This window comes from Lolium rigidum, unplaced genomic scaffold (assembly GCF_022539505.1).
Source record: "Lolium rigidum isolate FL_2022 unplaced genomic scaffold, APGP_CSIRO_Lrig_0.1 contig_69652_1, whole genome shotgun sequence".
Classification (NCBI taxonomy): domain Eukaryota; kingdom Viridiplantae; phylum Streptophyta; class Magnoliopsida; order Poales; family Poaceae; genus Lolium; species Lolium rigidum.
Genome location: NW_025901415.1, coordinates 16,017 through 40,285, shown reverse-complemented (window position 1 = coordinate 40,285; position 24,269 = coordinate 16,017). Strand labels below are relative to the sequence as shown.

Below are 24,269 nucleotides of genomic sequence, written 5' to 3'. Positions count from 1 at the left end.
AAGCTAAAATTGAATGGCTCCCGCTCCATGTCAGAGTATTAGTCACAGGATATCACATCTGTATTGCTACCAAGGAAAATTTAACATCAGAACTGGAGCTCTACCTACAGAGTTTATACTCTAGCGGTGGTTGAAGATATTCTTAGCCTGTTTTGTATGTTCGACACGGATGGTTACCATCGAGGCTCGTCATCGGAGATCAATGACTATATATGAGTACTTTCTGGACTGATAAGAAAAGGAGCATCCTTTGGTTAGAGGAAACATGTATGTCCAGTACTGGTTCGGAGTTTTCCTATTAGATTTGGTGTCTAGCTGTTTAATAGATCGTGTGTTGTTAGTGTTGCTTTTTAATTCATTGATAGATTTGTGCAAGGAATGAGATTTATGTGACTACTTGGTCGAAAAATATAACAGTATTTTCGCTTTATCGCTGGATGCCCAGTTTCTTGCATCTATTGTGAACACATGTGCCTACAATGAGTCGGTGATTAAAATTGGACCATAGTGTGGACAAATATGATTCCATTGAAGTTCTTTGCTATAATGAATGTGTATTCTGTAAGAAAATATGTATCCTTATATATGTGTATTTAGAAATAAAATTTGCGTCTCATGGCAACGCACGGGCATTTGTACTAGTTGATACAAAGGTAGTAAAACATTTCCCGCCACCAAATGCATGCATAGACATGCCCGACAGCGCCATAAAAGTTATACAACAATATGAATGGTACTCTGGTAAAGCTCGCATGTCTATGGAATGGAGGACGCGAGGCAAAGGTCGCATGTCTACTTACACAACATTTGTTGATTTATTCGTTCGCCCGCAACTGCCCACACGGGCAACCATCACAGAGCGGATTATTAATTAATCGGGACGTCACTACTGTTGGCGCTCAGGGTGGTAGACGGTGGGCACGAGCACGAGCGGCGTCTTGCGGTGGAATGTGAGGAGGCCAACCTCCTCCATGCTCACATCCTCAGCCTTGGTCCCCTCCGGCAGCTCCCACTGGAATCCGCACAGCAAGTTGGCCAGCGTGAACTCCACGTTGGTGAGCGCCATCGCAATGCCCGGGCACATCCGCTGCCCGGCCCCGAACGGAAGCAGCTGGAAGTGCGTGCCCTGTAGATTCACCTCCTTGTCCACGAACCTGTCCGGGTTGAACTCTCCGGCATCCTCGCCCCAGCTCGCCGGGTCCCTCCCGATGGCCCACGCGTTCACCAACACCCTCGTTTTGGCAGGCACGTCGTAGCCTCCGATCTTGATGTGCCTCATCGTTTCCCGCGGCAGCAACAACGGCACCGAGGGGTACAACCGCAAGGTCTCCTTCACCACCATCTTGAGGTAGCTTAGCTTGGGCATGTCCTCTGGCTGCACCCTGTCGTTGCCTCCTGCCACCATTCTGATCTCCTCCTGCACTTTCTTTAGCACCAGGGGGTTCCGGATCAGCTCGGACATCGCCCACATGATGGTCACCGAGCTCGTGTTGACACCTCCCACAAACGTGTCCTGGATTTAGTCAGGGATATTTTTTCTTAATAATCTAGAGAAAGAGCCAATTAATTATTAATTAATTAACATGCACGAACCATGATGATAGCCTTGACATGGTCCCTGGTGAAGTCAGGCTGCTCCTTGGAGAAGCTGATCAAGACGTCGACGAGATCGCTGCCCTCCCTCTTGGGGTTCAGATGGTGCTCGATGACCATCTCAAAGAAAGCGTCGATGTTTGCAAAGAGCCGATCACGGCTGGCGACGAGGCCGGTAAGGCGGTCGACCAGGCGGCCGGCCGCGTTTGGGAAGAAGTCCTCGGCCGAGAAAGTGGCTTGCAAGTCCAAGGCCTCGTCGAGCACGCGATGGAACTGTGTCTTGTGCGCCACCATCTCTACGCCGTAGATGCTGCCGAACGCCACGGTGCCGATGATGCCGTTGACGAGGCCGTAGATGTGCTCACCTAGGACCACCGGCTTATTGGGGATCAAGCTGGCCATTAGCTTATCTACCTGCACCTGGCGCGCGCCCCATGCGGCCTTGACGCGGCGCATGCTGAGGAGCTCCGTGATGAAGAGCTTGCGCCGCTCGCGCCACTGCTCGCCGTAAGGCGCGAACGTCACGTCCTTGAACCCATACGACAGCCGTTTCGGCCCCGGCATTGCCGGCCGGGTGCAGCAGTCCAAGTCGTGCGTCTTCAAAACCTCACGCGCCGCCGACGCCGAGGACACCACCAACGTCGGTGTTGCGCCCAGCTGCAGCAGCATCACAGGGCCATACCGCCGCGCCAGCTCCGCTAGGGTCCTATGCTGCAGAGGGCCTGCTAGCTGGTGCAGGTTACCAATCACTGGCAGCCGCGCTGGGCCAGGCGGCAGCTTTAGCCCTTTCCCAGCGAATGACCTCCTCGCTAGCAGAAGCAAGAATGGGACAGACACCATGAGGCAGGGGAAGAGCGTCCATTGTTGGATGAGGAGCTGGAGCATGGCCATTATCTTTTCTTTTCAGGGTGTGTTGCTCTTGCGGCCGCCACCCTCTTTAACATATACTCCCTCCGTTTGGAATAGATACGCAGTGTAATAATTTAGTAAAACGAATCAATGTCTTCTACATTTAACCAATAGCCAGAAATCAATATCTTCCGAATTTGATCAATAAATCTATGTGTATCTAGTTTTATTATATGTCTATTATGATTATTTTATATAAAAAATATTAATATCTCAAAGATACCAATTACACCCAGTATCTACACTAAGGTATCAAATATGCTATTAATATCTCGAAGATACCAATTACACCCAACATCTGCCTGAGATATCAAAAGATATCAAAGATGCATACAACTAATAAATAAATAAAACAAAGAGAGAGAAAAATAGTCGTATCTACCTTCTTTTTGATAAACATTACATTAATATCTCGAAGATACCAACTACACACACAACATCTTCAATAAGATATCAAAAGATATCAAAAATGCATACAATAAATAAATAATAAACAAAAAGAGAAACAGAAAAAACCCGTTGTATCTATCTATTATTATTTTTTCATAAAAAATATATTAATATCTTGAAGATACCAATTACACCTAGCATCTCCACTAAGATATCAAAGATGCATACTAAAGAGAGAGAAATAAAAACCATTGTATCTATCTATTTTTTAATAAAAATATATTAATATCTCGAAGATACCAATTACACCTAGCATCTGCACTAAGATACAAAAAGATATCGAAGATGCATACAACTAATAAATAACCAAACAAATATAGAAATAAAACATCTTCGTATCTATCTTTTTTTGATAAAAAATTATATTTATATCTCGAAGATACCAATTACACCCAACATCTGCATTAATATATCAAAAGATATCAAAGATGCGTACAACTAATGAATAAATAAACAAAAAAAGAGAGAAATGAAAGAACCCATCGTATATGTCTATTATTATATTTTTGATAAAAAATTTAATATCTCGAATATACCATATGCACTAATATTTCAAAAGATATAAAAGATGCATACATCTAATAAATTAATAAATAAAGAGAGGAATAAAAAACCAATCGTATCTATCTATTATAATTTTTTTGATAAAAATATATTAATATCTCGATGATGCTAATTACACCCAGTATCTGCACTAAGATATCAAAAGATATAAAAAATGCATCCATCCAATAAATAAATAAACAAAGAGAGAAATAAAAAATGGACGTATCTATCTATTTTTTATTTTTATAAAAACTATTTTTATTTCAAAGATACCAATTACATCGTGCACTAAGATATCAAATATGCATACTCCTAATAAATAAATAAAGAGAGAAATAAAAAACATGATATCTATCTATATTTTTTTGATAAAAAATATTAATATCTCAAAGATACCAATTACATCCAACATCTGCACTAAGATATCAAAGGATATCAAAGATGCATGCATCTAAAAATAAAGAAACAAACAGAGAAATAAAAAAATGTCGTAGCTATTTTTTGATAAAAAATATATTAATATCTTGAAGATACCAATTACATCCAACATCTGCACTAAGATATCAAAAGATATCAAATATGGATACAACAAATAAATAAATAAATAAACAAAGAGAGAAATAAAAACCGTCGTATATATCTATTATTATCTTTTTTGATAAAAAATATATTAATATCTTGAAGATACCAATTACACCCAACGTTTGCACTAAGATATCAAAGATGCCTACAATAAATAAATAAACAAAGAGTTAATAAAAAACCATCGTATCTATCTTATTATTTTTGATAAAAAATGTATTAATATCTCGAAGATATCAATTACACCCAGCATCTGCACTAAGATATCAAAAAATATCAAAGATGCATACAGCTAATAAATAAATAAATAAAAACGGAAATAAAAGACATGACGTATCTATATATTATTATTTTTTGATAAAAAATGTTAATATATCGAAGATACCAATTACACCCAATTTTTGCACTAAGATATCAAAACCGCCGTATCTATCTTTTTTTGATAAAAAGTTATATTAATATCTCGAAGATACCAAATATAGAGAGCATCTTTAATAAGATATCAAAAGATATCAAAGATGCATACAACTAATAAGTAAATAAACCAAAAGAGAAACAGAAAAAAAACCCGTTGTATATAACTATTATTATTTTTTGATAAAAAAATATATTAATATCTCGAAGATACCAATTACACCCAGCATATCCATTACGATATCAAAGATGCATACTAGAGAGAGAGAGAAATAAATAAACGTCATATCTTTCTATTTTTATAAAAATATATTAATATCTCGAAGATAACAATTACACTTAGCATCTGCACTAAGATATCAAAAGATATCGAAGATGCATACAACGAATTAATAAATAAACAAAGATAGAAATAAAAACAGTCATTGTATCTATCTATTTTTTGATAAAAAGTTACATTTATATCTCGAAAATAGCAATTACACTCAGCATCTGCATTAAGATATCAAAGATGTATACATCTAATAAATAAATAAACAAACAAAGAGAGAAATAAAGGAACCCATCGTATCTGTCTATTATTATCTTTTTGATAAAACTAATTAATATCTCGAATATACCATACGCACTAAGATTTCAAAAGATATCAAAGATGCATACATCTAATAAATAATTAAACAAAGAGAGAAAAAAAACTAGTCGTATCTATCTGTTATCAATTTTTTGATAAAAAAAAATATATTACTATCTCGAAGATTCTAATTACACCCAGTATCTGCACTAAGATATCAAAGATGCATACATCTAACAAATAAATAAACAAAGAGAGAAATAAATTTATCTTTATACAAAAATATATTTATATTTCAAAGATACCAATTACATCGAGTATCTGCACTTAGAAATCAAAAGATATCAAAGATGCATACACCTAATAAATAAATAAATTAACGAAGAGAGAAAAAACATCGTATCTATCTTTTTTTGATACAAATATTAATATCTTAAACATACCAATTACATCCATCATATGCACTAAGATATGAAAAGATATCAAAGATGCATGCATCTAATAAATAAAGAAACAAAGAGAGAAATAATAAAATGTCGTATCTATTTTTGATAAAATATATATTAATATCTCGAAAATACCAATTACACCCAACATCTGCAATAAGATATCAAAAGATACCAAATATGGATACAACTAATAAATAAATAGACAAAGAGAGAAATAAAATTTGTCATATATATATGTATTATTATCTTTTTGATAGAAAAATATATATTAGTATCTCGAAGATACCAATTACACCTAGCATTTGCACTAAGATATCAAAGATGCATACAATAAATAAATAAATAAACAAAGAAATAAATAAAAAAAACATCGTATCTATCTATTATTATTTTTGATAAAAAATATATGAATATCTCGAAGATATCAATTACACCCAGCATCTGCGCTAAGGTATCAAAAGATATCAAAGATGCGTACAAATAATAAATAAATAAACAAAAACAGAAATAAAAAAACATGTTGTATCTACCTATTATTATTTTTTGATAAACAAATTTATTTATATCTCAAAGATACTAATTGCACCTAGCATGTGCACTAAGATATCAAAGATGCATACAACTAATAAATAAATAAATGAACAAAGAGAGAACTAAAAAAGACCCGTTATATCTATCTATTATTATCTTTTTGATAAAAGATATATTAATATCTCGAAGATACCAATTACACCCAGCATTTATAGTAACACTAGTAGGAAACTAGCTATAGGTGAGATGCTATTCTGTGGCGCACCAGACAACGTGCGCCACTGAAATAGCGAATTTTATGGCGCGCCTCACTCATATGCGCCATAGAAATAAGGTGAGCCTCACCCCAATCATTGGTTTCACTATTTCTGTGGCGGACAGAACCCCGTGCGCCACAGAATTAAGACATTCTGTGGCGCACCAGCCTGGGTGTGCCACAGAAATAAGACTTTCTGTGGCGCACGTGGGATGGTGCGCCACAGAAAATATACATTTTATGGTGCGCCACAGTTCCTTCTCCACTGACCGGGAGAAAATTCTACATCTGAATTCACCAGGGCTTGCTCAGTTAGACAATTTATAGAATCACCAAATTCGAAAAGAGTAAAAGGAGATGCCAAAGTTAAGATTTTTTCCTGCAAAAATAAAAAATTCGAAAAAAATTCTACGGCGCACCATATGCCCATGCGCCATAGAATTGTTAGCCCGAAATTTGAATTTCGGTGGCGCCCTTCTCCTCCTCTTCTCCTCCACTTCTCCTCACTTCTCCCATTTTTCACCCTTCTCCTCCCTTCTTCTCCATCCTCCTCCACCCACACCCGACAACCTCCTCCGGCGACCACCTCCTCCGATGACGACCTCCTCCGGCGACCACCTCCTCCTCCGGAGACCTCCGACGACGACCACCACCTCCTCCAGCGACCTCTTCCGGCGAACACCACCACCACCTTCGCCTCCTCCTCCGGCGACCACCACCACCTCCTCCTCCTCCTCCACCACCACCACCACCTCCTCCTCCTCCACCACCACCACCTCCTCCTCCTACTCCACCACCACCACCACCTCCTTCGGCCTCCTCCTCCACCCACCCACCCCACCCACCCAACCCACCCAACCACCCACCTCCGGCGACCTTCCGGCGAAATTTCAAAAAAAATCAAAAAAAAAATTGGCGGCCCCAGATCTAGATCTAGATCTAGCCGCCATTTTTTTGAAATCCAAAAAAAATTCTGTGGCGCACCACCGCCCCCATAAATAAGACTTTCTCTTTATGTTGCCTGGTGCGCCACAGAAAAAAGACTTTCTGTGGCGCATGGGCAAGTGCGCCACCAAATTCTTATTTTTATGGCTAGAATTATGTGGCACACCAACTCATGCGCCACAGAATATGGTTTTAAGTGCGCCACATATGAGCTTTTTCCTACTAGTGTAAGATACATACAATAATCAAAGAATCTTTCCCCTTACCATGGTGGCATGAATCTTGAGGAAATAATGGACGGCGACTGAAACACCCACACCCATGCGTGGGTGTACAAAAATATTTCAAATATTGGATGGATCTTGTTTTGTTTCTCACCACGTAAAGCCAGAATTGTGCATCATCACCATCATATTAGCTCTCTGGGTGCGCTAGCTTAGTAGATTGGATACTGCTGACATGAGTATCTATATCAGTGCGAGCCTGTATTTGAAAAGGAAGGAAGAGTGAAATATTGCTATACTTCCTTAAATTTGAAGCTATTGCCTTTATTTGAAAATTTTACCTTGTGGATGGCAGCATTACCTCTATTTCAGTCAATACCTATTACTTTTCTAGAAACTGATTTCTGTAACCATCTTTAGAGAATTTCTGAATTGCTAGCATAGTTTAGAATGGTATAATGTTATGCAACTTAGGTTGCAAATGGATGACCATAGTTCACTGTTCCTTTTTTATTTGCGTCTTGGCCTTTCTGGTGCAATAAAAAATTGTATTCTTTTATTTCAGTTACAGAAGGTTGCTGTAGTTGGAGCTTGAAGCTGAGCGTTCATTTTTCAGGTTGGTGAGAGCATCAAACCTTGCATCCTTTATGACTTGTGTGATCTGGTTTTCCAATATAAATGTCACTTCGTGGTGATCCATGTGTGATGATTTATCTGTCTTGTATCCGTTTGGAGCGTTTCTGCTCCTTCTCATTCAGTGCCATTTATTTGGTTCCATCTGGGATATTTCTTGGTTGCTACTACGGACCAAATTGTTGATACTTTTATTATGTACCGAGAAACTGAGCCTTATGCAAGTTTAGTTATAAATTTTCCGTGTACAAGTTCTTCAAATATGAATGGTATAAGTTGTCAGTTTGCTAAATCCAACTACTTTTCAGTTTGGCTTGTGGATTATAATTCAGTGTACCTGTTTATTTAATTGTCTAATCTTTTGGATCTTTCCAGGTTTGGAGGCTTTCCATATTAGTATACTGAATATCTTCTTAATCTTTTCAGGTTTAGAGGCTTTGCTACAACTTGACATGAACCACCATCTGAATGTGAAAACTTATGTATTGAGGCCTGGGAAGATATTTGGTTTTTGGATGATATGAGTTGGTGAATTATCACCCCCTTCATCCCTCTGTAGGTTTAGCGAGGTAGCTTTGAGTTTGATTTTTGTATTGCTCTTGTAAGTTGTTGTGAATAATCTAATAAAAAAAGTCGTGTGCATCTCTTGGATGCAGAAGCTGGGGCGATATTTCCCCATTTCAAAAAAATTGTATTGAGTCGTATGTTGCTGATGCGTTGTCGCCGAATGAGGATGTTGAATCGAGCTTCTAGTTTTCATGCATATTTAATAGTTCAAAATAGCTTTTGTGAACTGATTAGTTCTTGTCTGCTATGGATGTACTCTCTTGAGGAACCTGTACAAAAAGTTCTGAAATATGTATTGTGTTCGATCTGTACAAGTCAAATATTTGGCCGGGTGCCTATTTTGCATGCTTCTTGTATGTGCGTCAGACCATCATGGCGTCAGACCATCAGGATGCAGATACATGTTGTTTTCAGCCGGTACAGCCGGTGCCAAACCGTTTAAAACCTGAACCAGCCCGCACCAGCCCGGTACTACTAGCAGTTTACACCGGACCAAACCATTTAGAACCGGTGGCAACGGTCTGGTGTCAGGAAACTGTCCAAACTAGTATAAACCGGAGATGCCCAGGGCTTGTCATCGGGTGGCTAAGGGCACGTTTGGTTGCCGGGGCCGATTACTTGCATGAATGCGCTGCTAGTGAGATTGAGCTTATTGCGCATTGTAAACGGGCATGGGTCACTTCGGCCGGTCGTTTGGTAGCCTATGAGCCCCTTTGCGCGCCGGAGAAGGAACCCAGGCCGTATCATTTGGTTGCCCGTTTTCAGCCCATCTTGCACGCAGGAAAATAGGAATCTGTTGTTTGGTTACTCAAATCACAAGTCCATATCCTTACCACAATTCAAATAGGATGAGATTACCATGCCATGCCATCTTACATACGATCAGAGATCACTCAGAAGAACATGATCCTGACGATCACTACGATGAGAAAGGCGATGATGTAATCTTTCACCCGGCTGGGACGTACCTCCGGCGGTGCTCCTTGTAGAGCATGTACTTCCTCCGACGGCAACTGTGCTAATGGCACAGCCTCATCGATGCCATGATCTTCCTGCAACTCCTCTTGCAGGAAGCTGAGGTACTCTTGTTGTGCCTCCTCCAATGTTGCATATCCTTGGTAGATGTTGGTGGAGTAGCCATTGATCTGATCTTGACAGACTCTCCATGAGCTGTAGATTCCTCGAACCCGGCCGCGAAACACCACATACCACTAGCATGGCAAAAGAAGAAGTTAGCAATCACAACAATGAAGCAATTCAGACGATGGGCACATTTAGGAACTCTGAAAGATCGAGATGCCCCCTAGAATAGGCAATTACAAACTCTTGCGGATTTGTCTTATAAGAATGCGGAATTAAACTAACGTTTAGTTTACAAGCACAAACCCTAAATATGCTAAGCTCAACTAAGTGTAACAATGGCAACTAGAGCTAAGCAAGATAGGCACAAGATATATGTAGCACAAGTGATAGCAAGATATATGTACTTCAAGCACGATGGCTATCACAAGAAAAGAGAGCTCGGGTATAGAAATAACCGAGGCACGCGGAGACGAGGATGTATTCCCGTGTTCCCTTCCTTTGCAAAAAGGTACGTCACGTTTGGAGGAGTGGAGGTCCCACGAAGGATTCCCCGCGCCACGAAGGCTCACCCTATTCTCCGAACCACACCCACGAAGGATAATGACCCTTTCCTTATGGTTAGCTTTTCCTCCACTCCGGAGATGGCAAGCTCCACAACCACTTCACAAGCTCCACGAAGGAGAAGCCCGGGCCTCTTCACAATCTTCTTGAAGAGATCACCGGAGCACCAACCGCCAAGCCAACTAGGAGGTCTCCCTCCAAGAATAACAAGCTCAGGGTCTCTCACTCGAACTAATCGTGGTGGAGAGCTCAACACTATGCAATAATGCAAAGCAAGAACACTAGAGGTGTTCAAGTCCTTCACACTCAAATCCCACCCAAGCAACAAATGCTAAGATGAGATTGGAGAGGAAGAACAATGGGGAAAGTCAACAAAAGACTCCAAGATCTAGATCCCAATAGTTCCCCTCACTTAGATGAGAAATGGACTGGTGGAAGTGTAGATCTAGATCTGCTCTCTTAGATCCCTCAAGAATGAGCAAGAATCATGGGGGGAGACAAGAGAGAGAGCAAGTTCTTCAAATGCAACAATGGAGGAGAGAGAATAGGAAGAACTAACAAGCTCAAGGTGGAAGAAGGGCTATTTATAGCATGAGAGCAAATAAAACCGTTGGGCGAAAAAGACAGACAAAATCGCAGGAGAAACGGGCAGAAAACTGGCCAGAAAAGTGGCCCAGCCGGTGATACGTCTCCGACGTATCGATAATTTCTTATGTTCTATGCCATATTATTGATGATACCTACATGTTTTATGCACACTTTATGTCATATTCGTGCATTTTCTGGAACTAACCTATTAACAAGATGCCGAAGTGCCGGTTCTGTTTTCTGCTGTTTTTGGTTTCAGAAATCCTAGTAACAAAATATTCTCGGAATTGGACGAAACGAAGACCCGGGGGCCTATTTTTCCACGGAGCTTCCGGAAGACCGAAGAACACACGAAGTGGGGCCACGAGGTGGCGACACCACAAGGCGGCGCGGCCCGGGGGGCCCGCGCCGCCCTATGGTGTGGCCCCTCGTCCGGCCCCCGACTCCGCCCTTCCGCCTACTTAAAGCCTCCGTCGCGAAACCCACGATGCGAAAAACCACGATACGGAAAACCTTGCGAGACGCCGCCGCCGCCGATCCCATCTCGGGGGATTACGGAGATCTCCTCCGGCACCCTGCCGGAGAGGGGATTCATCTCCCGGAGGACTCTACACTGCCATGGTCGCCTCCGGAGTGATGAGTGAGTAGTTCACCCCTGGACTATGGGTCCATAGCAGTAGCTAGATGGTTGTCTTCTCCTCATTGTGCTTCATTGTTGGATCTTGTGAGCTGCCTAACATGATCAAGATCATCTATCTGTAATACTCTATGTTGTGTTTGTTGGGATCCGATGGAGAGAGAATACCATGTCATGTTAATTATCAAGTTATTACACATGTGTTGTTTATGATCTTGCATGCTCTCCGTTTCTAGTAGAGGCTCTGGCCAAGTTTTTACTTTTAACTCCAAGAGGGGGTACTTATGCTCGATAGTGGGTTCATGCCCGCATTGACACTGGGACGAGTGACGAAAGTTCTAAGGTTGTGTTGTGCTTGTTGCCACTAGGGATAAAACATTGGCGCTATGTCCGAGGATGTAGTTGTTGATTACATTACGCACCATACTTAATGCAATTGTCCGTTGCTTTGCAACTTAATACTGGAGGGGGTTCGGATGATAACCTGAAGGTGGACTTTTTAGGCATAGATGCAGTTGGATGGCGGTCTATGTACTTTGTCGTAATGCCCAATTAAATCTCACTATACTTATCATGTCATGTATGTGCATTGTATGCCCTCTCTATTTGTCAATTGCCCGACTGTAATTTGTTCACCCAACATGCTTTTATCTTATGGGAGAGACACCTCTAGTGAACTGTGGACCCCGGTCCATTCTTTAATACTGAAATACAAATCTGCTCGCAATACTTGTTTTTACTGTTTTCTCCGCAAACAATCATCTTCCACACAATACGGTTAATCCTTTGTTACAGCAAGCCGGTGAGATTGACAACCTCATCTGTTTCGTTGGGGCAAAGTACTTTGGTTGTGTTGTGCAGGTTCCACGTTGGCGCCGGAATCTCTGGTGTTGCGCCGCACTACATCCCGCCGCCATCAACCTTCAACGTGTTTCTTGACTCCTACTGGTTCGATTAAACCTTGGTTTCTAACTGAGGGAAACTTGCCGCTGTGCGCATCACACCTTCCTCTTGGGGTTCCCAACGGACGTGTCAACTACACGCATCAAGCAAATTTCTGGCGCCGTTGCCGGGGAGATCAAGACACGCTGCAAGGGGAGTCTCCACTTCTCAATCTCTTTACTTTGTTTTTGTCTTGCTTTATTTTATTTACTACTTGGTTTGCTGCATTATATTAAAACACAAAAAAATTAGTTGCTAGCTTTACTTTATTTGCTATCTTGTTTGCTATATCAAAAACACAAAAAAATTAGTTTACTTGTATTTACTTTATCTAGTTCGCTTTATTTACTATTGCTAAAATGGCCAACCCTGAAAATACTAAGTTGTGTGACTTCACTAGCACAAATAATAATGATTTCTTATGCACACCTATTGCTCCACCTGCTACTACAGCAGAATTCTTTGAAATTAAACCTGCTTTACTTAATCTTGTTATGCGAGAGCAATTTTGCAGTGTTAGTTCCGATGATGTCTGCTGCCCATCTCAATAATTTTGTTGAACTATGTGAAATGCAAAAATATAAAGATGTAGATGGTGACATTATAAAATTAAAATTGTTCCCTTTCTCATTAAGAGGAAGAGCTAAAGATTGGTTGCTATCTCTGCCTAAGAATAGTATTGATTCATGGACTAAATGTAAGGATGCTTTTATTGGTAGATATTATCCCCCTGCTAAAATTATATCTTTGAGGAGTAGCATAATGAATTTTAAACAATTAGATAATGAACATGTTTCTCAAGCTTGGGAAAGAATGAAATCTCTGGTTAAAAATTGCCCAACCCATGGACTGACTACTTGGATGATCATCCAAACCTTCTATGCGAGGACTAAATTTTTCTTCGCGAAATTTATTGGATTCAGCTGCTGGAGGTACCTTTATGTCCATCACTCTTGGTGAAGCAACAAAGCTTCTTGATAATATGATGGTTAATTACTCTGAATGGCACACGGAAAGAGCTCCACAAGGTAAGAAGGTAAATTCTGTTGAAGAATCCTCTTCCTTGAATGATAAAGTTGATGCTATTATGTCTATGCTTGCGAATGATAGGACTAATGTTGATCCTAATAATGTTCCATTAGCTTCATTGGTTGCCCAAGAAGAACATGTTGATGTAAACTTCATTAAAAATAATAATTTCAACAACAATGCTTATCGGAACAATTCTAGTAATAACTATAGGCCATATCCTTATAATAATGGTAATGGTTATGCTAATTCTTATGGGAATTCTTACAACAATAATAGGAATACACCCCCTGGACTTGAAGCCATGCTTAAAGAATTTATTAGTACACAAACTGCCTTTAACAAATCTGTTGAAGAAAAGCTCAATAAAATTGATATTCTTGTTTCTAGAGTTGATAGTCTTGCCTCTGATGTTGATCTTTTGAAATCGAAAGTTATGCCTAATAGGGATATTGAAAATAAAATTGTTACTACAGCAAATGCCATCCAAGTTAGAATTAATGAGAATATAAGATTAATGGCTGAACTAGCGTGCTAGGTGGGATAGAGAAGAAAATGAAAAACTAGCTAAAAAGGAAAATGTAGCTAAAGTTTGGACTATTACCACCACTAGCAATGCTAATGATTCACATGTTGCTGCACCTCCTACTATCAATGGTAAAATAATTGGTGTTGGCAATGCTTCTACTCCTAGTGCAAAGCGCGCAAAATTAGCTGAAACTGCTAAAACTGCTGAAACTGCTTGTGATAAAACTGCTGAAATTTTTTCCAACCTTGGGGATGATAATCCCATTGCTTTAGATTGTAATGATTTAGATTTTGATGATTGCCACATCTCTGAAGTTATAAAGTTCTTGCAAAAACTTGCTAAAAGTCCCAATGCTAGTGCTATAAATTTGGCTTTCACAAAACATATTACAAATGCTCTCATAAAAGCTAGAGAAGAAAAACTAAAACTTGAAACTTCTATTCCTAGAAAGCTAGAGGATGGTTGGGAGCCCATCATTAAAATGAGAGTCAAAGATTTTGTTTGTAATGCTTTATGTGATCTTGGTGCAAGTATTTCTGTTATGCCTAAAAAAGTCTATGATATGCTTGACTTGCCACCATTGAAAAATTGTTATTTGGATGTTAATCTCGCTGATAATGCTAAAAAGAAACCTTTGGGGAAAGTTGATAATGTTCATATTATGGTTAACAATAACCTTGTCCCCGTTGATTTTGTTGTCTTGGATATTGAATGCAATGCATCTTGCCCCATTATATTGGGAAGACCTTTTCTCCGAACCGTTGGTGCTACTATTGACATGAAGGAAGGTAATATTAAATATCAATTTCCTCTCAAGAAAGGTATGGAACACTTCCCTAGAAAGAGAATGAAGTTACCTTATGATTCTATCATTAGAACAAATTATGATGTTGATGCTTCGTCTCTTGATGTTACTTGAGATACACTTTACGCGCCTAGGCTGAAAGGCGTTAAAGAAAAGCGCTTATGGGAGACAATCCATGTTTTTACTCCAGTATTTTTGTTTTATATTTGTGTCTTGGAAGTTGTTTACTACTGTAGCAACCTCTTCTTATCTTAGTTTTATGTTTTGTTGTGCCAAGTAAAGTCTTTGATAGAAAAGTAAGTACTAGATTTGGATTACTGCGCAGTTCCAGATTTCTTTGCTGTCACGAATCTGGGTCTATCTCCCTGTAGGTAGCTCAGAAAATTACGCCAATTTACGAGCATGATCCTCAGATATGTACGCAACTTTCATTCAATTTGAGCATTTTCGTTTGAGCAAGTCTGGTGGCCTAATAAAATCCATCTTTACGGACTGTTCTGTTTTGACAGATTCTGTCTTTTATTTCGCATTGCCTCTTTTGCTATGTTGGATGAATTTCTTTGATCCACTAATGTCCAGTAGCTTTATTCAATGTCCAGAAGTGTTAAGAATGATTGTGTCACCTCTGAACATGTGAATTTTTATTATGCACTAACCCTCTAATGAGTTGTTTCGAGTTTGGTGTGGAGGAAGTTTTCAAGGATCAAGAGAGGAGTATGATGCAATATGATCAAGGAGAGTGAAAGCTCTAAGCTTGGGGATGCCCCGGTGGTTCACCCCTGCATATATTAAGAAGACTCAAGCGTCTAAGCTTGGGGATGCCCAAGGCATCCCCTTCTTCATCGACAACATTATCAGGTTCCTCCCCGAAACTATATTTTTATTCGGCCACATCTTATGTACTTTGCTTGGAGCGTCGGTTTGTTTTTGTTTTTGTTTTGTTTGAATAAAATGGATCCTTGCATTCACTTTATGGGAGAGAGACACGCTCCGCTGTAGCATATGGACAAATATGTCCTTAGGCTCTACTCATAGTATTCATGGCGAAGTTTCTTCTTCGTTAAATTGTTATATGGTTGGAATTGGAAAATGATACATGTAGTAAATTGCTAAAATGTCTTGGATAATTTGATACTTGGCAATTGTTGTGCTCATGTTTAAGCTCTTGCATCATATACTTTGCACCCATTAATGAAGAAACACTTAGAGCTTGTTAATTTGGTTTGCATATTTGGTTTCTCTAGAGTCTAGATAACATCTAGTATTGAGTTTTGAACAACAAGGAAGACGGTATGGAGTCTGATAATGTTTACCATATGTCTTTTATGTGAGTTTTGCTGTACCGTTCATCCTTGTGTTTGTTTCAAATAGCCTTGCTAGCCTAAACCTTGTATCGAGAGGGAATACTTCTCATGCATCCAAAATACTTGAGCCAACCACTATGCCATTTGTGTCCACCATACCTCCCTACTACATGGTATTTACCCGCCATTCCAAAGTAAATTGCTTGAGTGCTACCTTTAAAAATTCCATCATTCACCTTTGCAATATATAGCTCATGGGACAAATAGCTTAAAAACTATTGTAGTATTGAATATGTACTTATGCACTTTATCTCTTATTAAGTTGCTTGTTGAGCGATAACCATGTTTCTGGGGACGCCATCAACTATTCTTTGTTGGATATCATGTGAGTTGCTATGCATGTCCGTCTTGTCTGAAGTAAGAGAGATCTACCACCTTCATGGTTGGAGCATGCATGTTGTTAGAGAAGAACTTTGGGCCGCTAACTAAAGCCATGATTCATGGTGGAAGTTTCAGTTTGGACATATACCCTCAATCTCATATGAGAATAATAATTGTTGCCACATGCTTATGCATTAAAGAGGAGTCCATTATCTGTTGTCCATGTTGTCCCGGTATGGATGTCTAAGTTGAGAATAATCAAAAGCGAGAAATCCAAAATGCGAGCTTTCTCCTTAGACCTTTGTACAGGCGACATGAAGGTACCCCATTGTGACACTTGGTCAAAACATGTGCATTGCAAAGATCTGGTAGTCCAAGTTAATTAGGACAAGGTGCGGGCACTATTAGTATACTATGCATGAGACTTGCAACTTGTAAGATATAATTTTCATAACTCATATGCTTTATTACTACCGTTGACAAAATTGTTTCATGTTTTCAAAATAAAAGCTCTAGCACAAATATAGCAATCGATGCTTTCCTCTTTGAAGGACCATTCTCTTTACTTTTATGTTGAGTCAGTTCACCTATCTCTCTCCACCTCAAGAAGCAAACACTTGTGTGAACTGTGCATTGATTCTTACATACTTGCATATTGTACTTGTTATATTACTCTATGTTGACAATTATCCATGAGATATACATGTTACAAGTTGAAAGCAACCGCTGAAACTTAATCTTCCTTTGTGTTGCTTCAATACCTTTACTTTGATTTATTGCTTTATGAGTTAACTCTTATGCAAGACTTATTAATACTTGTCTTGAAGTACTATTCATGAAAAGTCTTTGCTATATGATTCACTTGTTTACTCATGTCATTACCATTGTTTTGATCGCTGCATCCACTACATATGTTTACAAATAGTATGATCGAGGTTATGATGGCATATCACTTCAGAAATTATCTTTGTTATCGTTTTACCTGCTCGGGACGAGCGGAACTAAGCTTGGGGATGCTGATACGTCTCCGACGTATCGATAATTTCTTATGTTCTATGCCATATTATTGATGATACCTACATGTTTTATGCACACTTTATGTCATATTCGTGCATTTTCCGGAACTAACCTATTAACAAGATGCCGAAGTGCCGGTTCCTGTTTTCTGCTGTTTTTGGTTTCAGAAATCCTAGTAACAAAATATTCTCGGAATTGGACGAAACGAAGACCCAGGGGCCTATTTTTCCACGTAGCTTCCAGAAGACCGAAGAACACACGAAGTGGGGCCACGAGGTGGCGACACCACAAGGCGGCCCGGCCCAGGGGGGCCCGCGCCGCCCTATGGTGTGGCCCCCTCGTCTGGCCCCCGACTCTGCCCTTCCGCCTACTTAAAGCCTCCGTCGCGAAACCCCTGATGCGAAAAACCACGATACGGAAAGCCTCCGCCGCCGATCCCATCTCGGGGGATTCTGGAGATCTCCTCCGGCACCCTGCCGGAGAGGGGATTCATCTCCCGGAGGACTCTACACCGCCATGGTCGCCTCCCGGAGTGATGAGTGAGTAGTTCACCCCTGGACTATGGGTCCATAGCAGTAGCTAGATGGTTGTCTTCTCCTCATTGTGCTTCATTGTTGGATCTTGTGAGCTGCCTAACATGATCAAGATCATCTATCCGTAATACTCTATGTTGTGTTTGTCGGGATCCGATGGATAGAGAATACCATGTCATGTTAATTATCAAGTTATTACACATGTGTTGTTTATGATCTTGCATGCTCTCCGTTTCTAGTAGAGGCTCGGCCAAGTTTTTACTTTTAACTCCAAGAGGGAGTACTTATGCTCGATAGTGGGTTCATGCCTGCATTGACACCGGGACAGATGACGTGAAAGTTCTAAGGTTGTGTTGTGCTGTTGCCACTAGGGATAAAACATTGGCGCTATGTCCGAGGATGTAGTTGTTGATTACATTACGCACCATACTTAATGCAATTGTCTCGTTGCTTTGCAACTTAATACTCGGAGGGGGTTCGGATGATAACCTCGAAGGTGGACTTTTTAGGCATAGATGCAGTTGGATGGCGGTCTATGTACTTTGTCGTAATGCCCAATTAAATCTCACTATACTTATCATGTCATGTATGTGCATTGTTATGCCCTCTCTATTTGTCAATTGCCCGACTGTAATTTGTTCACCAAACATGCTTTTATCTTATGGGAGAGACACCTCTAGTGAATTGTGGATCCCGGTCCATTCTTTAATACTGAAATACAAATCTGCTGCAATACTTGTTTTTACTGTTTTCTCTGCAAACAATCATCTTCCACACAATACGGTTAATCCTTTGTTACAGCAAGCCGGTGAGATTGACAACCTCACTGGTTCGTTGGGGCAGAGTACTTTGGTTGTGTTGTGCAGGTTCCACGTTGGCGCCGGAATCTCTGCGCCGCACTACATCCCGCCGCCATCAACCTTCAACGTGCTTCTTGACTCCTACTGGTTTGATTAAACCTTGGTTTCTAACTGAGGGAAACTTGCCGCTGTGCGCATCACACCTTCCTCTTGGGGTTCCCAACGGACGTGTCAACTACACGCATCAGCCGGCTGCCAGGCCGGCCGACCGGAAATGGCGCTGAGCAGCCCAGCTGGGCGTCCGGTCGGGCCGGCCCACTGGTCGGGCGGGGCGGCGGCTGCCCTGTGCGGCAGTTAGGCGTGGGGGCGCGCGGTGCATGGGCCGCGTGGGTTTTGTGAGGCCCAGCCGGCAGGGTGGCCGGTCCGGCCGGGGCCAGCGCCGGGCGGGCCGGCCGGTGACCGGCACTGGGCCGGATGGGGCGGCGAGGCCCACGAGACACCGCCCGGATGGCACAGGCGCCCGGGCCGGTTTCGACCGGGTGGGCCGGCGGCTGGCCCGGTCCGGCCGGCTGGCCCCTTCCCCTTTTTTTTTTCCTTTTCTTCTTTTTCTTCTTTTCTCCTTTTTCCTTTTTCTTTAATAATTAATGCTCCCGAACTCCGATTCGAATGAAACCAATTTTGTTTGGAAGATAACAAGAAATGCTATCCAATAGAAAGTGAAAACTCAAGAAACTGTAGGAGGGGATTTTATCATGAATATAAAAGGTAGAACCTTATATCATGAATAACCGGTAAAATCACCCAACCTCGAAAACGCAATAGAAGATGCATGCGAACTCCGTTTTCGATGAACTTGGGCTTGTTGTAAAGCTAGCAACAAGCACAAGAACCTTACACCGAAAAACACCAAGAAGCAATAAGAATATGCAAAGTATGCAAAGGATTGAGCTCCCTAAGACGATGTGATCAAGTTACTCAACCGAAAGCCCCTCTTAATAGTGCGGCTATCTATCCTATAATCCGGTCTCCCATCAACCACCTCGAGACCGGTAAAAGGAAACCTATCAAGGTCATAACTTTGTCTTGCGCATCCCGCTTGATCTTGATGATAACACTTCAAGCTCTACACAAGCCGGAATGCCTCACTTGATCAATGTTGCTTTGTGAAGACTCACAAATGCTCCCCCATACACTATGATGGGAAAGCTCCATTGATGCACATCTTTACATGTCCATTATCACCAAATAGACGACAAGCTTCAAGCATGTGATCCACTCAAGATGCTCATCTTGAACTTGCCCAACTCAACCTTGTATCTTCTCATACTCACTTAAGATAGAGCATGGCTAATATTGAGTTCCACATAAGAACTCCATCTTTATTTCTTCTTCTTGATCATATCACATATGTATCTTTAAATCGATGATCTTGATACCAATACACAAGGTGTATCTTTAGCTTCATGGTATCCATACTTGAATCCAACACATGGAATACAAAAAGTACCTATGGAATATTTCTTCATATAAACTCAATGAAAACATTAGTCCATAGGGGTTGTCATTAATTACCAAAACCATACATAGGGGCAATATACCCTTACAAACTCCCGGTAGCGAGGCCGAAGGAGAAGATGGTGTGCATCTCGTCGTAGTTGGCGATGTGCACATTCAGGAACTCCGCGTCCTTTGGGTGATCCTACATACGAAGGGACAAATATGTTAGTTCATCTCGTGGCTGATCAAGAAAGTTAGTGAGGACGACTGAGTTGCAGAGGTGCTCACCGCGACGTGCCCGCAGTAGTGCTCACCCTCAAGGACGATGCATTTGGTGTCCTCGCACCACTGAGCACCGCTTAGATCGCGGATCCTGATAATGGTGAGCCACCTCTGCCTCCACTTCCTCAGGTGGTTGTACACCTGAGTGGAGCAGACGGTCACACCACAGTGGTCAGCTAGGCCCTTCGCCACAGTATTGAGATGGACTTCCTTGAAGCCTTTGTCAGTTCTCACTCCGCTCTGGATCAAGCCGCACATCTTCTCCAACACGAAGCTGGACATGAAAGGAAGCCATTTCATGGTGGCATTCCTTTCCTGCCCGGTCTTCAACAAGGCCCTCTCCACTTCCCTGCGGTTCTTGTTCTTCTTAGAGGGTGACAGCCTAATCGCCACCTCTGCCGCTACCTGAGCCACCAGGTCAGACACCGGCAGAGGGGTGACCTTGGACTCAAACGTGGGTTGCGAATCTGGAACTTGGGAAGGGATCTGAGAGTCCCCAACGCAGACAAGTGCATGGCTAAACTCATCGCAGAAAGAGTCTTACAGACATCGTAGTACAACCTAAATCAGACAAGCAGTTCATTGCAACAGTGAATAGCACAAAGCTACTGCAAAATCATGGCAGATGAGCAAATTTTTGACTAACCCCTGCTACAAGAACAAACCCTAGACAAGATCATGGCAGGTGAGGACATTTTGGACTAACCTCTGGTTCAAGAACAAACCCTAGGCAAGATCATGGCAGTAGCATACGGAAATGTCGAATCCTAGCAAGATCATGGCAGGTGAGCATATTTTGGACTAACCCCTACTACAAGACCAAACCCTAGGCAAGATCTGACAAGTGCTAACCTAGATCTAAACATCACTGCGGAACGGGGATAAGGGATGGCAGTCATGGCTGGAGGTGAAGATGCGCTGGACCAGGAGGTAGCTCAGATGTACTCGCCGCCGCCGCTGCAACCGTCGCCGACCGGAGATGCGTGCGCCTCTTACCTGCTTGCCGACGGGAGGAGGAGCTCGAAATTTGGGGGGCAGTGGAGGAGGTGGTAGAAATAGGCCATGGCGAGCGGCGGGAGGTGACGGAATCCTTCCCGCCCTCTTTTTGCTTTTCGCCGATGCGCGCCGCAGCTCCCGCCATCTCCATTCTCGTCTCCGCCCGTGCGCCGAAGATTCCACTTTGCATCAGCGGGCGTGGAGATTTGCATGCACCGCCGGAAACTGCCGAACCGGGCGTTCCTCCGGAGCCTGGCCCGACACTGCTTTGAGAAACGGTTCCTGCAACAACGCGGCTCGGTCCAGGCAACCAAACGGACCCAAAATTATTGGCCCGATGCGAGCCAAGGGGGATGCGAGCAACCAAACGCGCCCTAAGTTCTCAGGAGCAATGTACGAATGCTTCCGGGTGATGCCTACGAGTATCGTAACCCTTTTAAGAGCGTCGTTGTGGGTATCAGTCCCGCGGTACAGCTTCGGGTGAAAATCATAGATGGTCTCGACTGCAGCGATGTTATTTTCCTCTTGGGGGGTCGTTGTGGAGTCCTAATTTAACTCGGTCTCGTCTCAATATTTTCGTGGCAACTTTAGGTTTTCTGTATTTTTTTTTTTTATTTTTCTTTGCTTTGTAAGAGGTTTTTCTCTTTACCTTGTATCAACTCGGCCGTTGCCGCTTTATTTGTAAAACGGGACGAAAGCTTATTTTAAATAGGAAAATCTTCAAATGAGGTACTCCATGTGAAGCGAGAGAAATAGCCGTATTTTTCGATTCGAGGCGTGCTTCATGTGGCCTTCCGTGTAAAGAAGTTTTAGAGAAATAGGGAATCTTGTTTCGGTTCTCCCGTTTGATGAAATCGGTAGAGCGTCTCCCTTGTTGGAATGAAATAAAATACGGTAGATCTGTTTTTTAAGAACACAATACAACGTAGACGTTCACAAACACGCACGTATAAACATCCTTATGAATGCACGCACGCATACCCTACCCCTATGAGCACCTCCGAGGGATTGATCCGGCATATTTTGAGATTGATGAAGTCGTCACTGACGCCTTGCTGTTGATGGACACGTCACCTACCACTGAAAGCATAGCGCCGGTTAAATCCTGGAACAAATCCAGGTAAATGCAAACACCCAAGTCTAGGACTTAAACCTGGGTGGGCTGGTTCCACCACAAGGGACCTACTCACCAAGCTCTGTTTGATCTAGCATAAAACAAACAAATCATTCGAAGGCCCTCCTTAAAATAGGCTTTCGCCCGCTATATTAATATAGCAAACCACCCGATACAAAGAACAAGCTCGGATCATAGCACAACCAAGCCTAAAAGAAAAGACAAGGAAAGGAAACCGACACCGGCAGATCGACAAAAACGATGACTGCCCGCAACCGCTGCGCCCTCCGGAGAAGTACCACCACGCTTCTAGCACGCCGAGGCGCCGCTTACCAAGAAACACCTTCAAACACCTTCACCAAGGAAACGACGACGACACCGCTGCTGCCCGGACTAGTCCTAGGGTTTCCCCCGGTACACGGACGGGATTGAGGAGGAGGTACACCCGACGCCCTGCAGGAAGGCAAGGTGACACCCCGCAGGTGTCACCGCATCGGTGTCGAGCATGCCGACAGGGATTTCTCCCGACCACCAAACCGACCACCCCAGACGCTCCGACGTGCTCCACCTAACATGCCGCCCACCAGCACACGCCACCACGGTCTTGTAGCCATCCTCGCCGCCTAACAGTGGTCACCAGAGCAGGGCCTAGAGGAAGAAAAGGGATGCAACAGGGACGGGGGTAGCAGCACCGCAACCACGTGGGAGGGAACTGCCTCCACCGTCTTTGCGGTAGCCGACTGGACGAGGCAGCGAGGCAAACGAGGCCCGAACTGGCCCGGCCGGACCCAAAAAGGCCCGCAAAGCCCCGCTGCTACGCTGTAGCTGGCCGGCCGAAGTGCCGCCGCCACCCACCCACCGCCGCCGTGCCTTCTCCGACTCCAGGGAGCGCCGCCGGCGTGCCAAGCGCAGGTCGACCACCGAGCCCCTCCAAGCCCCGCCTGGGCCCAGATCTGGACCGAGCAGGCCTTGCCATGGCGCCGCCTACGCAGCTCCGCCGCCAACGGCCGCGCCACCACCCCTCCTCCCACCCGACGCGCAGGTTCCACGCTGCCCCGCCGGCCCGACGCCCGCCGAAGTGCACCGCCGCTAGCCCGAGGTCCCCGTGCCCCCAACTTCACGGCGGGTGGAGTCAACCCCGCCGCTGCCGGCACTGCACGGGCAACGCTCGGCGGCACACGCCGACGGCGGTGGCAGGGGAGGGCGGAGGAGGAGGTCCAGGGGAGGCTGGGAAAGAGGCGCGGCACAGTCGCCATGGGGGCGGCGCGGGTTGCAGGTGGGTTTCGGGGGAGAGAGGGCTTGCGTGCGGACGGATAATAGAAAAGGGAGTTCCTTGTCCCCTCCCAAATCCGTCCCACGCTCCCACTTGGTGGCTTGCAATCCCGACGAATCCCGACTCCGCCGCTCCCTGTGTCACTGTCAGTCTGCCACTCTCCTTCCCCTCCTAGTCCTACTTCTGTGCGCGTGTTCAGAGTTTAAACCATGATTCCCGAAGTAATCA

General features: G+C 43.0%; 1 protein-coding gene across 1 annotated transcript; it reads right to left on the bottom strand.

Annotated features, from left to right (window-relative positions):
* Nucleotides 1–886: 886 nt before the first annotated feature.
* Nucleotides 887–2,484, bottom strand: LOC124682163 (4-hydroxyphenylacetaldehyde oxime monooxygenase-like). The gene is made up of 2 exons (XM_047216904.1): nt 1,594–2,484; nt 887–1,513 (listed from the first exon to the last, which is right to left on the bottom strand). Exons 1-2 carry the CDS (start codon nt 2,482–2,484, stop codon nt 887–889), a joined length of 1,518 nt encoding a protein of 505 aa, XP_047072860.1.
* Nucleotides 2,485–24,269: the final 21,785 nt, after the last annotated feature.

Excerpts from the sequence above, each read along its gene's own strand:
- LOC124682163 (XM_047216904.1), bottom strand. The coding sequence starts at position 2,484 with ATGGCCATGCTCCAGCTCCTCATCCAACAATGGACGCTCTTCCCCTGC. Across the intron at positions 1,514-1,593 it reads ATGTCAAGGCTATCATCATG|GACACGTTTGTGGGAGGTGT; the intron begins GTTCGTGCATGT and ends GACTAAATCCAG.